General features: G+C 40.4%; 1 protein-coding gene across 3 annotated transcripts in view; it reads left to right on the top strand.

The window, feature by feature from the left end:
• The window catches only part of GPATCH2 (G-patch domain containing 2), a 201,487-nt gene that overhangs the window by 165,081 nt on the left and 18,692 nt on the right, over nt 1–17,714 (top strand). For all 3 annotated transcript variants that reach the window (XM_042257084.1, XM_060396031.1, XM_004013599.5), the window contains one exon: nt 13,728–13,816. In XM_042257084.1, coding sequence (XP_042113018.1) covers nt 13,728–13,816 — 89 coding nt within the window. The remainder of the gene's footprint in view (nt 1–13,727; nt 13,817–17,714) is intronic.

The following is a 17,714-nucleotide window of genomic DNA, read 5'->3' as shown; positions in this document are numbered from 1 at the left end:
TATCTTGTTTTTAAGAAAAACCACTGTCTTCTGAAATAGTAATTTTTTAGCATTATTTAGACTACTGATACATTATTTAGAGAAAAAGTGACATTTTGACTGATGACAGCTAATGTGACTTTTGTTTGATCATTTGGCATTTGTTTTCTGAAAATTAAAAAATTGTCAGGGCTTCCATGGTTTTCCAAAGAAATTGATTGTGTAAATCAGAAGAGGAAAGGATTTTTAGTTGCCATTAATTTCTGTTGACTATTTCTTCATGGACACTTAGAGGCGAGGGTCCTCCCAGATACAGAGGCAATAAACCTGATTTACCAAAATTTCATAAGATGTTTGGTTCAAAGATCTTGATGCAAAGCTAACCCTTGGTGTAGACTGATGCATTCCAAGTTTGCGAATATTTCAATTGAATTGAACTGGGAGAATCCTGAAGTACCCTCCCTCCTGAGTATTGAGCATTAGTGTTCCCATAGTCATCACAAGCGTCCCTAGTAGCTTGCCTAGCTCTGACAGTATATTTCACAGTCTAGTAAACATGTGCGAACAAGTCAGGTAGCTAAGTGGTAAAGAAGTCTCCTGCCAATGCAGGAGATGCAGGTTCGATCCCTGTGTGAGGAAGATCCCCTGGAGAAGGAAATGGCAACGCACTCCAGTATTGTTGCCTGGAAAATCTCACGGACAGAGGGGCCTAGTGGGCTGCAGTCCATGGGGTAGCAAAAGAATCTAACACAACTTAGCAACTAAAGAGTAGCAGCAGTAGCTGCAGAAATTTATGTTCAGGATGTTCATTCATCTGCCAGAAACTATCATGGAAGAGGAGTAACTGAAAGCGTTCTTTTCACAAAGTTACACTTAGTGAAATGCAAAATTATGTAGAAAGGTAAAACACTTTACCACAAGGTACCTGTGTGTACTATAAAAGCTGGTTTCTGTGTACAAGCTTGATTTTGCAGACATTTATATCCCAGAGCCCAAGATATGGACCAAGTAAGTTTTCTAGTTTTCTATTTCCATAAGTAAACGTTTCTTTATTTTAGAATATTGATTATCATCACAACGAGTTACTCCAAAAACTCTGGCATGCCTTGGTAAATTTCATTCAATAACTGTTTAATAAATGCCCAAAGTATAAGGCTTGCAAGAACCAAAGGGATTTTACTTAATAAGTCAGATGTGGACGCCACCGCCTTCAAGGACTAAACAGTCTGGCTAGAGTATTAGCTCATGTACATATACATAGCTGTAGTTTAAGGTAGGAAACATTGTTTTCTCTGAGCAGTGGGAGATTATTCTGGCAGCGGCAATTAGAAAAGACTGCATAAAATGGAGGTGGCATTTCACATGGGTCATAGACTCTCAACTGCATTCTGTCAGTAGGCAATAATTTAACCTAAATTCAAGTAAGTTATATTAAATGGTAATGTTCAGTCGCTCCAGTCATGTATGACTCTTTGTGACCCTGTGGACTGTAGCCTGCCAGGTTCCTCTGTCCATGTGGTTCTCCAGGCAAGAATATTGAGGTGGGTGGCCATGCCCCCTCCAGGAGATCTTTTGGACCCAGAGATAGAACCCACATCTCCTACATCTCCTACATTGCAGGTGGATTCTTTACCCACTGAGCCACCTGGGAAGCCCAAATGGTAATGTTGTCTGACATATTCCAAAGTAGTACATCTTTCAGAAGTATGAGACATTCTGACCCATTATTTAAAAATTCAGTCTTTATTACCTCCTCCTCAATTTGGAGGTAAAAGAGACAACCATATTTTCCTTGGCTTTTCCATATTCGTGCTCGGCCAATGTACATTACAGCATATAGAATTATGACATTACTTAAGTCCCCTCTCAACAAGCAAAGTCATGGAGCCTTCACAAAATCTAAGCTGCACTCAGTCTTAAGTCTGTATCAGCCAGCTCAGTCATGCCAGTGAATTGTAGACTCTACTGAACGACCAAAACCTCTCAGCTTCAGGAGCTGCCTTGGAAAGGGATCTACATTTGATTCCATCTGTTCATTAGAGCAGTAACTTTCTGACTACAGCTGCAATGAAATCCAGAATTATATCTATAAAAAAATTATGATCAGGCACTTTCCCACTGAATTTAATCATCAATTTAGTTGATAAACTAATTAATTCAGTCAAACAGGCAGCTCCATTTTTTTTCTCTAGAGAATTTAAAATAATTGTGATTGGACAGATTGGTTGGATTTATCAACACTCGCTGCTACGAGGAGACAGCCCCTCCTCCCTCTCCTTCCTATGGCCCAGCTCCTGCCATGTTGAATTGCTTACAGAGCCCCAGATACAGGATCTCGTGTGTGCATCTCAAGGCATCTGTGCCTCTTCAGATGTCTTCTCCCAGCAGGGGGCCTGGAAGGCCTTACATGCTGGTTTGGAATTCTCTTTGAATATTGAGGGGAAATCATTTTCCCACATGATCAGTAGACTTTAACCCCTAGCAAATGAAAGCCATATCTTTTTTATTTCTCAGTCCTGTTTTATGGCATAGGGCATGACATGCATTACATTTTCAGTAGATGCTTATTAAATGGAGTATAATAAACTAAGTTGAATGAGATACTATGGTATAGGGAAAAAAGTAATTCTTTTGAGGCAAGCATTTCTTAGTTCAAATATGAGGGCTTTACTTTTCATTTACGTGATCTTTGATAAATAACGTTTCTGTGGATCTCAGGTTCTTCAGACCTATATCAGGTTTATGTGACGATTAAACAAGATAAAGTATGTGAAAATATTTGGCATAGCACCCCATATATAACTGAAACAGTCAATAAGCTTGGATGTTCCTGGTAATTTAGATAATAAATTCTATAAGACTTAAGAACCCAACATGTGTTCAAAATAATTTTTAAGATAATAAAATATATTCTCTGTCCTGCCCTTTTCACTCCATTATTCCCTAAAGCTAGTAAAAGAAAGAAACTCAGCACTTACGTTCCAGAATGCTACTGAACTAAAAGCTCCATTTAGAGTCAGAAATCATCAAATAGGACAATAGGTAAAAAGTCAGTTCAGTAAACAAATTCAAATATATATGGTATTGGATGAAGTAGATCTGAAAATGAAAAGTGTGTGGACTTCACTTTTAAAAGTTAAGAATGTTATGAATACTCAGTATTAATCACTAAAAATGGCAACTATCAAATACCATCCTGGGAAGCATTTCATAGTGTCTGATCAGAGAGGGAATGTGGGATTCTATCTGCATCTATAGTCTGATCTGATGGGTCCTTTATGTCAGATGCAAGATGCTATCAAGAATAGACCCATATCTCATTGCATTTAATGGAGACATCTAAAAGAATCATTTATTTTGAGTAAGTCTCTCTCTCTTGAGTGTCAATACTAGCTTGATCATTTTTTGAGGGAATTAGAGTAATCTTATTGTTGACTCTATACTAAATATCAGTGCAATTGCAATCAGATTCCAGAAATGTATAGTTATAGCTAGGAATCAAGTAAATCAAATCAGTATCAGTTTACTAAGGGCCTACTATCTCATAGATAGCTTCCCTGATAACTCAGTTGGTAAAGAATCTGCCTGCAATGCAGGAGATCCCGTTTCTATTCCTGGATTGAGAAGATCTGCTGGAGAAGGAATAGGCAACCCACTCCTGTATTCTTGGGCTTCCGTTGTGGATCAGCTGGTAAAGAATCCACCTACAATGCGGGAGACCTGGGTTTGATCCCTGGGTTGGGAAGATACCCTGCAGAAGGGAATAGCTACCCACTCAAGTATTCTGGCCTGAAGAATTCCATGGACTGTATAGTCCATGGGGTCACAAAGAGTTGGACACGACTGAGCAACTTTCACTGTGGTGTGAGGAATAAAAGAATATTCCAAGGTGCCTCAAATATCATAGATTCTGCTTGAAGAGACAATATCAAAATTTGAACTCAGGTGAAATAAATTTTCCGCAATTTCCCCAAAGCGGTGGCCTGCTACTATAGCTATGTGGGTTTATTACATCGTATAGTACTTTCTGATTCACGTGTGTCTCCTACATTAGGCTATGAGCCCCTCTATGTAGGAGTTGTCTTATTCTTTGTGTTTCGTTTAGTGTTGTGAATTAACATGATTCACACTCAAGTTTTGTTAATTGTTAAATGACTGTTTTTGAGTGAATTTAAATAACAGTTCAAGAAAGTGTTATCCTAAAAGAAATGCATGATTGATTGCCAAATGAAATGTTGAGGCAACAGTTGTTACCATAGTTTGATTTGTTTTAGTCCAGTAAACATTTGTCCTGTTTCTCAGAGATGACAGAGGCAAAGCTAGGTTCTGCAAATTAGACATGGCGCTTGGCCTCCAGTTTCCAGTTGTATATTTAACTGACATCTGCTCTAATCTGAAAGCTTGAGGCCATACCATAGGATACGTGTAATGACAGAGACACACACAGATGGGTAAAAAAGATATAAATAAAAAGCACTTGGAAAAATAATGAGCTTAGGAAAGTTTGAAGAAGAGAAAAAACATTTAGATTTAAATGCAGGGAGAACTTTGAAGGGAGAAAGGGTAGGCTCTCAGAGATGGTGGAATTAGGAACCATGAAAAGGAAACTTGTTCAAGTGGGTAGAACCCATTGTCTCATGTGTTAGCTCATATACACAGACCTGGTGACTGGCACTTCTTAAAATCTGAAGAAATTAAACAAATATGGGACGGATGATGGCAGTGCCAGGGAAGCTAAGATGTGGCAGCAGTTCTCCCAGATAGAAATTTAGAAACCTTCCTGAATAATTTGTTCTCTGAAAAGATTGACTTTCCTCCCAATGTGAGAATGTCCTCATTCACATACACTCAGAACATTCTAATATCTACCTGAATTGCATAAAATCACCCCCGCCACCTTTCAGGTACCATTTGTTTAGAATAATGAAGAGGTAAAAAAAGAATAATAAGAAGAAGCATTTAAATGAGCTGTTTAGGGATATAGAAGTGATATCACCGGAATCACAGACCCTCAAGGCGTTAGCTAAAGCACGGAACACACAGTGGAGAAGCGAGTCATCTTTGAAGTGGGAAGTACCGAGATGGCCAAGAGAAAGTCCGTGGATGTGGGCTGACCTGAGAAAGTCAGTGGGCTTCTAAGTCACAAGAGGCTCAGAGGTTTTTAATGAGTTTTTGAAATGAAAATGAGCGCTTTATTCTTACGTGCTGTGACACCTTTAAAGCCAGCAGAATCACTCTAAGGAAAAATTTAGCTTTCCTATTAACTACCCAGAAAATTCCTACTTGTTATTTAGAAATGACCTTGATTTATACCCTTATTATATTGATATTATCTTTATCACATTGACAGTGTTGAGATGAAAGGAGCTTGTACTGCCGTGTGTGTATTTCGTGTCTGTCTCCTGACACTCTACACCAGGCATTCTCCTAGCGACCTACCATCATGCCCCCTGTGCTGTGAGATCCTGGGTAAATTACTTTACTTCTCTGTGCCCTGGGCCTTTTATCTGTTAAGCGGAGATGATAATAATAGTAAATTGAACAGCTGACAGTTTTCAGTTGCTTACTGTGGGCAGGCTTTGTACCAAGTGTTTTTACACAAACAATCTTTAAATAAAATCTTCAAAAAACCTTTGAGGTAAATAATCTAATCACAGCTCTTGAAGGTAAGGAAATTGCGGCCAAGGGAGCTTAAGTAACATGCCAGAGGTTAGGAAAAGTCCTTCTCAGACCTTGACAAGATATGGTAATAAGTTGGCTCTTCGAGAGAACTAGTTGGGAAAACAGAAATGGTGGTGTCAGACGTTAGGGTTAGTTGAGGACTCAAGCAGATCAGGCCAACAGAACCAAAGCTTCATCTAATACTTCAGCTTCCACAGTGGGAAAAGTTCCACCTGCCTTTGGCAAAGAAATACCTTCAGCTGCCAAAACCACCTGCATGGATTAACCCTGTTGTTTGCTGTTTTCTGATTCATCTCATTATAATCTGTAGTTTTTTGTTCCATGCTCATTGTAAAAATAAAGTCCAACATAAACGACAGGCATAGAGAAGACAGTTTCCAGCCAATGGGAGATAATCGTCACCAGTATTTGTTGCATGGTCTCCATACTTTTCAGCAAACACCTCTGCATGGTCATTGGCTTGGAGATATTAACTTAGTTACCATGAAGATGGAGAAGGAAATGGCAACGCATTCCAGTATTATTGCCTGGAGCATTCCATGGACAGTGGAGCCTGATGGGCTACACAATCCATGGGGTCACAAAGAGTCGGACATGACTGAGTGACTAACACACACACACACACACACACACACCATGAAGAAAAATAAAACAGGATGAGAAGTTGGAGAATGAAGGGGGTTGCTTTTCAGATAGAACATATCCATAGATATTTGGATAAAGCTTTTTTTTTCTTTTAGTTACATTATTAATTCTATTCTTTGTGATACTGTAAGTAGAAAAGGTGGCCTATGTGTTTAGAATATTTTAAACATTCCACAGAAATTTTAAGATAGGTATTTTCTATTTTAGATGATGAATACTAGTTTGGTATCAGTCTATGGTGTTTGGTATTAATGTCTCCATTAATAGTTCAGAATCAGTTAGGAACCATGGATCCTCTTACTGAAAAAGTACCCACATTTTGCATTTGGTTTCATGCGGCTCCTGGCCCACCTGAACAGTGAAAGTTGTTCAGTCATGTCCGACTCTTTGTGACCCCTGTGGCCTTCCAGGCTCCCCTGTTCATGGAATTCTCCAAGCAAGAATACTGGAGTGGGTTTCCATCCTCTTCTCCAGGGGATCTTCTCAACCCAGGGATCAAACCCCGGTCTCCTGTGGTGCAGGCAGCTTCTTTACCATCTGAGCCGCCAGGGAAGCCCTGAAGGCTCCCACTATCTCCTCCATGTCCCCACCTCCCCTTCTCTTCCCCCCACCCCCCATTCACTACAGTTCATCCACACTTGCTCTCCTCCGAGGACCCTGGAGAGTCCTTAGCTGGCAAGGCAGTGACATTGGTCCCTGAGTTCCCTGGAAACCCCTGACACACAGCTTCCATCCCTCAAGGAGCTTCAGAGGGGAAGCCTTTATTGGCCTATAACCTGGCACGGAGGAAACACATAGGAAACAGTGCCGGCAGCAGCCGCCAGTTACCTGGGTATAGCAGAATAAAGCAGATTGGGCAGAAGTAGGTGTGGACTTGACCTCTCAGAAGAGATGGAAGAGGCACAGACAGCACAGATTCTTCAGAAGCTGTTGGGAACTGCACACTGGCAGGCAGGTCACTGTATCCAAGGGCTGGAGCCTTTGACCACAGGTAACCTGAGGTTGATGGATGCAGAGTAAAGAGCCTCCCAAGCAGGTAGGTAGTGGGGTAGCAGGCATGGGGACCAGGAGTAGCTGATGCTTGAAGAACGTCAGCCCACAGTGTTAGAGAGGGACCTGGTGACTAGATCCAGTTTAGCATCTGGGGCAGTCTGGGCAATGACCTAAAATATCAGAAGGTTTATAACAATGCAGGGTATGTCCAGAATTAAGCAAGGGTTCGATTCCCAGGACACAAGCATTGCATTCGGTGCACTGAATTGTAACTTAACATCCCCCTCGCTGAAGTGAGGATCATTCCAAAGGGAAGGGAAATGGGCTTGAGATGGGCTAGGGTGTCACATGACCAAAGAAATGAGAGAGAAGGTGCCAGAGCCAAAACCGATCAGGGTGTGAAGGACATACCGAATGCAAAGGGTTTTCATGCGCAAGATGAGGCTTTGAAATTAAACCATGAAGAACAGGGATGTAATGTGATCCTAGAAGTTACGAAATAAATTTATGTTCAACAGTACTTGACATTGTGCATATTGGCACAGAAGGGAAAGAGCTAGATACTGATGTTTACTTGTTCAGTTAATACGTTGAGACATACTGACACCAAATAAAGGGGAATGGAGGGTAATTTGGATCTAGCAGGGGGTTCACACAGGGCTGGGTTTGCACTGCTTGCTCCTCCAGTGACACCACAGACCCGCTTCATCTCTGTGCAGCTGATGCCCTGTCCAGCCTTATATTTTTCTAACTGACAGTGAGTGTTCTTGCCAAATGCCAGGGCCCATAGTCACATCTGTTTGTCTCTCTCTGCAGCTTGTCTGAGGCTGCTCGGGAACACATTTTATCCAGGGGGCAGCTTTCAGGAGGCCTAATTCTCTGAAAAGCTCTATTTGTAAATGCGTGTACCGCAAAGGGACAAGTTGTTATTGTCTTTCCTTTTAATATTATTGTGTTTGACACTGCCTGTTTCAGCCCTTGTCAAAAGCCAGGTTCTCAGGTCCTCCCTAAGATTTTTTGTTTCTGCTTTGTGTTTGTTTGTTTGTTTGTTTGTTTGTTTTACTTTTTTTCCCTGTGGATAAAATGCCCCATTTCCTCCCACCACCTCACTTAAAAGGATGATAGCAATCTGCTAGATTTAAAATGAATAACCAACAAGGACCTGCTGTACAGCACAGGGACCTCTGCTCAATGTTATGTGGCAGCCTGGATGGGAGGGGAGTTTGGGGAGAATGGATTCATGTACATGTATCCCTGAGTCCCTTCACTGTGCCCCTGAAACTATCACAACAGTGTTAATTGGCTATACTCCGGTACAAAATAAAGTTTTAAAAAGATTTTTAAAATGTTTTAAAAAAAGAGAGAAATGATGAGATAAACCAAGTGAAGTCTGTTTCAAAAGCAAAACAAAATGAAAAGATTTTTTTGTGAGCTCTGCTTTTGGATATTTAACAGGAAAATTTTCAGCATGAGTACAATGGGAAATGATGTTTCAAATCATAACTCAGTGGACTTTGCTTATTTAATCCATCACAGAAAAGCGTTATTTCTTTATCCTTTCCACTTAAAGATACATGTGTGTCTACACCTAGTATTTTAAGGTGTCATTAGTCGCAAAGTGATCAGGTTCTGACTTTTCTCCTCGCTTTTCCACCCAAGCCAAGGCTCTAACTGAAACAGATAGACTGATAGAGCTGATTGGTAATTTCCTTCGAAAAAGAGCTTAACATTTTTGAACAATTTTGAGTCTGTTCATAGGACAGTGTATGGTCGTTTTTCAAAACACCACAGCAGAAAAACAAACAAAACCCCAAAATTGCCGGCTAACACCTTGAATAATAATCCGTGTGTTCTGCTTTGCAAAGACAAATGACTCATTTAGGCTAAAGCAACTAGGCTGCCTTTGAGATGTTCATTGATTTTTAAATTAAAAAATAACTGCTCTGTTTTACATTAAGAGTGACAACTAAATAACGGAGTAGACCTTACTTAGTGTTATTTGTAGCAACTCTATTGCACCTCTCCGAAGGGGGGCGGGGAGGGGGACAGGCTTCAACAAGGTAATCTTAGTGATCAATAATCCCGATCTCTCAATGTGCTGTAGCAGGTAGTCAATTCTTGATAGAATTACTGAAATACAGCTGGCTGTTTTTCTCATGGCTCAGGTCTTTGGGTTCAGTGTACTGACTTTATTAACTTTATTCTCCTTGAAAGGTTTGTCTCTTTTACTTTATGTAGCTATGTTGGGGGTAGGGGAGGGAAGCTGAAGGAAAACAATCTATCCCACTTGTTCTGTAAAGACACCCACAAAGGGAATTGAGGGCCCAGCAGATGAGAAAAAGGCTTAGAAGAGGGCGTTGTTCTTGAGATTTGTTTTTCGCTCTCTTTGTAAGCAGACCTTCCTAATAAATTTGAACAGTGTAAAAAACTTTAAAGTTTTAAAGGCAACATTGACTTGGGAGAGTGATTTTTTCAAACAATTAGAAGACTCCAGTTCCATACCACTAGTACAAGAATACTGTAAGTAGAAGTCAGCCTTCTTAAGAGTCACAAAGAGCAACTATTAATACTATGTATCAGACCCTCAAATATTTCTTCTAATGATTTCTAAAAAGGTATTTCTTAAAAAGGACTCCCTTGGCTAATTTTTTTTAAGTGCAGTTTGAACTTTAAATCTAAAAATAATCAAAAACAAGCTTAGTTTTTCAAATAATCCAGAATTAGGACTTTTCCTTGACTGCCTTCCTACCCCTGCCCACCTCTTCACTCAGACATGTTCACACAAAGAAGCTTCACTGTGTGGCCATTTGATATTATTCTTCATTATAACAGGGACTAATACCTTGGGAGGAGCTGTGTGTCTGAACTACCCGTAAACCTGGTTACCCTCCCAACCCCAGTTCATCAGCATCCCATGAATCTGACCAGCTTTCTTCTGCTCTATGACCTTTCAAGACTCTGCTGCTGCTGCTGCTAAGTCACTTCAGTCGTGTCCAGCTCTGTGTGACCCCATAGACAGCAGCCCATCAGGCTCCCCCATCCCTGGGATTCTCCAGGCAAGAACACTGGAATGGGTTGCCATTTCCTTCTCCAATGCATGAAAGTGAAAAGTGAAAGTGAAGTCACTCAGTCATGTCCGACTCTTTGAGACCCCATGGACTGCAGCCTTCCAGGCTCCTCCCTCCATAGGATTTTCCAGGCAAGAGTACTGGAGTGGGGTGCCATTTCATGACTCGACATCAGCTATAAAATCCAGACGGCTTCCCGGGACACGTATGACACACACGGCCCATGGTCCAGCCCAGTGTTGTTCTTCCATCACGTGAGACAGGCCCTTCTGCACACTGCTCCCCAGACATCCTGAAGTTACTCATAATTCTCAGAACAGAGCAAACTCTTTACCATTTAGGAATACTTTCAGCAATCAGTATAGAAAACCTGTCCAGCAGTGGCTTAATTTAAGAATATTCATTACGTTTTAACTGGAGGATCAGAAGTATAGAGTCCGTGGGTTGGTTTTTGCGGCTCGCTCAGCGAAGGGCCACACTGCAGAATTCAGATTCCCACTTTATTCCTAACTCTAGAATGTTTCTTTCCCCTCCTCCTCAGCTGGTCCTGGTGTCAGAGCCTGTCAGGTACATACTGTGCACAAGGTCAGCTACTCCAGTTGTTTTTCTAGGGGGGAGGTTCCAAGAGGGATCAAAGATGTTGGAGGATAATGTACCAAAAGATGAAGTCAGGTCTCTCTTACAGATATAAAATGAATACGCTTTTGAGATTTTCTTTAACTCATCGATTAATGAGGGAACCAGGCAGATGTTATAATGGGCTCAAAGAAAAATGAAAGACGCACACGTGTATGTGAAGTAAGGAAGACTGGATAACTGTGCAGATGGATACAGACTGGCTTTTCCCACAGGAGGAGGATTATCCTTCCCTAGGACAGAATTCATCTGTATAACTACAGACGAGAATTATTCTCTGCTGTCTTCAGTTATCTGTTACTTAGCGCCCACAGACTCAGAATCACGTGACCAGAAAGGTGTACTCTATAGTTTTCTACTGAAGCACAGATTTCTTTTCCCTACAAAGAAAAATGATATATTCAATAAACACGTTTAGGTTTGTCATAAGGACTAAGTGCCGTAATCTCTAATAATATTAAGAAAGTTCATTGTGCCTGCCACTCCCACTGCTGTTCCTAATTACTTTATATACTTACGACTTAATCTCCTCACTTGGATTTAAAACTCTTCCAGTAATAAGAACTAAGCATTCCATTTCCCTTTGTTATCTTCCACCTCCTTTTTCCTACTCTTCTCATTTCACCCCCTCTCTAAGGTCTTATGCTAAGTCAGTAGTGGATACTAATAACTGCTTGCCAAATAAGTGAATTCATTAATTTTTTATAAAAATGATGCTGGCTTTATAAAAAGGACATAATTTTCAATTTTTACAATTTCTATATAGTTTTTTTTTTTAGTTTTTTATTTTTTTAATGTTAAAATCTTTAATTGTTACATGCATTCAAAAAAAATAGCTATGATTGTAACTATTTTTTTTCTTGGCAATATGAGCCAAAACCCACACCTCAAAATCCAATAAAGGGATTTGCCTGGCGGTCGAGTGGTTAAGACTCTGCCTTGCCAATGCAGGAGGTGTGCATTCAGTCCCTGGTTGGGAAACTAACATCCCACATGCTGTACAGCACAGTCAAGAGATAAAAGATTTTTTTTTAAAGCAATAAAAATACCACAGTTATGCATGTTCAGAAACACTTCAACATATATATGTGTGTGTATATACATATTTCTGGAGAAGGCAATGGCACCCCACTCCAGTACTCTTACCTGGAAAATCCTATGGAGGGAGGAGCCTGGAAGACTACAGTCCATGGGGTCACTGAGGCTCGGACATGACTGAGCGACTTCACTTTCACTTTTCACTTTCATGCGTTGGAGAAGGAAATGGCACCCCCTCCAGTGTTCTTGCCTGGAGAATCCCAGGGACGGCGGAGCCTGGTGGGCTGCCATCTATGGGGTCGCGCAGAGTCAGACACAACTGAAGTGACTTAGCAGCAGCAGCAGCAGCATACATATTTCTGCAAAGTTATTCATTAGTTGAGTGAACTAATTTTTTAAGTATTTTAATAATTATATTTATTCCATAAAAGAGAACCAGTATGTACTCAATACAAAATGGAAGTAAAAACTAGATAAATATTTACCCACTTGTTTTTACCTATATTGATAGATTATATACCCTTTGGATTAGCCAGATCACTAATTGTACTTTGTGTGTTATAGATAGACTCTATATATCAAGTAATTTAACTCTCCAACTCCAATTTTTTATTATATCTAAATACCTGGGTGTAAATGTATATTTTTTTTAATTTTTTTACCTGAATTAATTTTTTCCTTTTACATTTTTCTCTAAAATATCTAGTTTTCAAATCGGACCCTATAAAACTGCAGGATACTACCACATATTTTTCTGAATTACTAAAATGTCATGTTTCCTGATAAACTTGCTTTATTTATTTCTGCTTCATGACCCCTAGACACCATCCTAACCCCATGTCAGGGATTATAATCCAGAAAATTAACACAAGAGTCCCCTATAGCCTGAAATTTTTGAAGGCTTTAAAATTTTTTCCATCTTATTAGTTTGTCTTCATTTCCAATTGAACCATTTCTAATTGTACTAAAACTCTTAAATTTAGGAGTCCATGGTTAAACAAAAAAACCTAATTCGGACTTACTCCAAGAAAAACAGAAGGTCTGCTTCACAGTTCTTATAAATCATGTCTTTACAAAGGTAATCCAATATCATGTTAGCCTGTCTAGTATCAGTAGACCAGCATTAATGCATTCAAATTATGTTTCCTCACCTAGCTAATAAATAACTAAAGAATTCTAATCATGTGAATTATAAGGAAGAACATCACTGTTTCCTTCTATCTACGTAAAATGTTTTAAGAGAATTCACTGCCATATAATATCCTAAAAGAAATTGATCATCCTTTTCCTGTAATAAATGTTGTTCTGACGGTAAAGCATTAGTAACCAATTGATAACCTAGCAACAATATTGTGATCTCTTTAGATAATTAATCTTAGCTATTTTCCTGTCAGAAGCAACAGTGCTTGATTTTATGTTGAGCCAGAAAGATTGCCAGTTTTGAAAATTAAAAAGCATTCCTTTTATATTATTCATTCCAGTAACAATTTATGATGGCGCATTTAGCGGCTGAACGCTTGTCAACAAACGTAATTATGTTTCGATATAAACAAGATTGGTGGTTTGGCTAGGCTGCTCCATCTTTGTTGAGAATGTTTTGATTTAGGTTCAGATTATACAAGCTGTGTATTTATGTGTCATTTTTTTCCTCCTTTGTTAATAGTTTTTTCTGATAATTACTTGTAGGCAAACAAGCATGCATTTAGGATCTCTGTGCACAGGAGATATCAAACGGAGAAGAAAAGCCGCACCTTTGCCTGGACCTACAACAGCAGGTAAAAGAAAAAGGGCTCGGGGCAGAGCACACATATAAACTTTATACATCATCAAGAGTGAAACACGGATAATCCTTAACTTGCACTGAGGAAGAAGCACACTTCTAAGAAACCAGTAAAGCAAATCATTTGCCTTTGGTGTCAGGATGTATTGAGTGTTCCTTTCGGACAGCCAATCACTAAAGTACTTACTTGCTGTTGTTGTTTAGTTGCTAAGTCCTGTCCAAATCTTTTACAACGCCATGGACTGTAGCCCACTACACTCCTCTGGCCATGGGATTTGTCAAGCAAGAATACTCGAGTGGGTAGCCATTTCCTTCTTCAGAGGATCTCTCCAACCCAGGGATCAAACCTGCATCTCCTGCATTGGCAAGCGGATTCTTTACTACTGAGCCCAAGTATTTCCTACACACTTGCACGCTGGAGCTTCTCAGGTGGTGCTAGTGGTAAAGAACCCAGCTGCCAGTGCAGGAGGGGCAGGTTCAATCCCTGGGTCGGGAAGATGCCCTGGAGAAGGGCACAGCAACACACTCCAGTATTCTTGCCTGGAGAATTCCATGGACGGAGGAGCCTGGTGGGCTAAAGTCCATGTGGTCGCAAAGAGACAGACATAACTTAAACAACTTAGCACGTACACACACATACCTGCAAAACTTTGAGGTTTTAGAATTTGGTTTTGTTTGAGGTATTGTAGAATACAGAAACTTCAAAGGCTGTCTTTGGCTTCAAGAAAATTATAGACTTGGAAAAACAAAGCATAAATAGATGAAAAGGCAGATAACCGCAGAAGAAATTAATAATAATTCTTTCTAAAGTACTGAAGCACTCTCAAAACACAAGACCCATGTTTCAGTAGATGGCAGCCTGGCCATGAATGCAGCAGTCTGATTCCTAGACCCAGTTCTGCAGCAATCTTAGATTGATCTTTCCTTACTTAGACAAGTTAGAATTCGAATAAAAAATCTCTCATCATTTCCACCTCAAAATGCATGTCGTTCGAATGAGTGTAGCATAGGGAAAACCACGAGTGTTGAGCCAAGACAAGACACTAGATCAGAGGGATCAGGAGGCCTTCCTGAAAGAAAGCAAAGACCTAAGCATGGTTGGGATGGATATAAATAAGATTAGCGTGTATTACAAGGTCACATGCAAGAGCAGTGGTAAGGGAGGCAGAGATGAAGACCTGTGATAGGAAGCAGCCAACTGGTTATTACAGTATAGACACCTCCATGGGAATAAGGGCTTCCCTAGTGCCTCAGTCGGTAAGGAATCTGCCTGCAGTGCAGGAGACCCAGATTTGATCCCTGGGTAGGGAAGATCCCTTGGAGAAGGGAGTGGCTACCCACTCTGGTACTCTAGCCTGGAGAATTCCATCGACAGAAGAGCCTGGTGGGCTGCAGTCCATGGGATCACAAAGAGCTGGACACAACTGTGCAACTAACTTTCACTCTCAGTTCAGTTCAGTTCAGTTCAGTCGCTCAGTTGTGTCTGACTCTTTGCAACCCCATGAACTGGCATGCCAGGCTTCCCTGTCCATCACCAACTCCCGGAGCTTAGACAAACTCATGTTTGTTGAGTCAGTGATGCCATCCAACCATCTTATCCTCTGTCGTCCCCTTCTCCTCCTGCCCTCAATCTTTCCCAGCATCAGGGTCTTTTCCAATGAGTCAGTGCTTTGCATCAGGTGGCCAAAGTATCAGAGATTCAGTTTCAGCATCAGTCCTTCCAATGAATATTTAGGACTGATCTCCTTTAGGATGGACTGGTTGGATCTCCTTGCAGTCCAAGGGACTCTCAGTAGCCTTGTCCAACAACACAACTCAAAAGCATCAGTGCTTTGGCGCTCAGCTTTCTTTATAGTCCCAACTGTCACATCTGTACATGACCACTGGAAAAACCAGAGCTTTGACTAGACAGACCTTTGTTGGCAAAGTAATGTCTCTGCTTTTTAATATGCTGTCTAGATTGGTCTTAACCTTTTGCCCAAGGAGCAAGCGTCTTTTAATTTCATGTCTGCGGTCACCATCTTCAGTGATTTTTTCAGTGCCCCCCCAAAAAAGTCTCTCACTGTTTCGACTGCTTCCCCATCTATTTGCCATGAAGTGATGGAACTGGATGCCATGATCTTAGTTTTCTGAATATTGAGCTTTAAGCCAACTTTTTCACTCTCCCCTTTCACTTTCTTTGCTTTCTGCCATAAAGGTGGTGTCATCTGCATATCTGAGGTTATTGATATTTTTCCCAGAAATCTTGATTACAGCTTGTGCTTCATCTTGCCCAGCATTTGGCATGATGTACTTTGCATCTAAGTTAAATAATCAGGGTGACAATATATAGCCTTGATGTACTCCTTTCCCGATTTGGAACCAGTTTATTGTTCCATATCCAGTTCTAACTGTTGCTTCTTGACCTGCATACAGATTTCTCACAAGGCAGGTCAGGTGGTCTGGTATTCCCATCTCTTTAAGAATTTTCCACAGTTTCTTGTGATCTACACAAAGACTTTGCCATAGTCAATAAAGCAGAAGTAGATACCAAAAAAAAAAACCACTTTCACTTTCAATATGGAAATAAACCACAATGAACCATAGTAGGTCTGTGATTCAGCAAAATGACTCTGAGAAATGTTTTCCATGTAGATACTGAACAGTTGGGCTTCCCTGGTCGCTCAGTGCTAAAGAATCCTCCTGCAGTGCAGAAGATGTTTTCTTTGATCCCTGGGTCAGGAAGATCCCTTGGAGAAGGAAATGGCTACTCACTTCAGTATTCTTGCCTAGAAAATCCCAAGGATGGAGGAGCCTGGCAGGCTACAGTCCTTGAAGTTGTAAAAGATTCAGACACAACTTACCCACTAAACAATAGGAACACAAGATCAATTACAAAGTTATTATTATAGCGTTGGCCTATTGCCTGGCATCCTTAACCATTCAGATTTATAAACCGTCTCTCTCAGCTTCATTTGGGAATTCTTTCATTGGAAAAGTTATTTTGGACATGATAAATTATACAATATGAAGATAAGATTTGTATCAACAGGAGAGTAAGCAGTGAGAAGGGGAAAATATAGATATAAATACTGATATAGATAGATACCTTGACATGATTTCAAAGGAAATAAAAGATATGAAATTTGAATTCTCTGTTTCAGAGACCTTTTCCATAGTTCAATACTAAAAAATTAAAGAATAACTTAAAATTGGAGCACCCATAATACAGTTGTTCATTCACATAAAAGGTTACCTTATGAAATTATGCATGTAGTTACAAGTTTAATATCTGATCTTCATCCTCTAATTTTGTTGAATTTTTGGAATTTGGAAGTAGGAAGCACCTACATGCAGAATATGTTTATATGGATGGAGGTTCATAGCATTGTACAGGAGGCGGTATCCAAAACCATCCCAAAGAGAAAGAAATGCAAGAAGACAAGTGGTTGTCTGAGGAGGCCTTATAAATAGCCAAGAAAAGGAGAAAGGGCAAGATATACCCAACTGAATGCAGAGTTCCAGAGAATAGCAAGGACAGGTAAGAAAGCCTGCTTAAGTGAAAAATACAGAGAAATACAGGAAAACAATAGAATGGGAAAGACTAGAAATCTCTTCACGGAGAAGGCAATGGCACCCCACTCCAGGACTCTTGCCTGGAAAGTCCCGTGGACGGAGGAGCCTGGTAGGCTGCAGTCCATGAGGTCGCCAAGAGTTGACTTCACTTTCTTGTTTCAGTTTCATGCATTGGAGAGGAAATGGCAACCCACTCCAGTGTTCTTGCCTAGAGAGTCCCAGGGACGGGGGAGCCTGGTGGGAGGCCGTCTATGGAGTCGCACAAAGTTGAACACGACTGAAGTGACTTAGCAACAGCAGCAGCAGAGATCTCTTCAAGAAAATTGCACATATCAAGG

This window comes from Ovis aries, chromosome 12 (genome assembly GCF_016772045.2).
Source record: "Ovis aries strain OAR_USU_Benz2616 breed Rambouillet chromosome 12, ARS-UI_Ramb_v3.0, whole genome shotgun sequence".
In the NCBI taxonomy this organism is placed as follows: Eukaryota; Metazoa; Chordata; class Mammalia; order Artiodactyla; family Bovidae; genus Ovis; species Ovis aries.
This window is presented reverse-complemented; position numbering and strand designations above follow the sequence as displayed.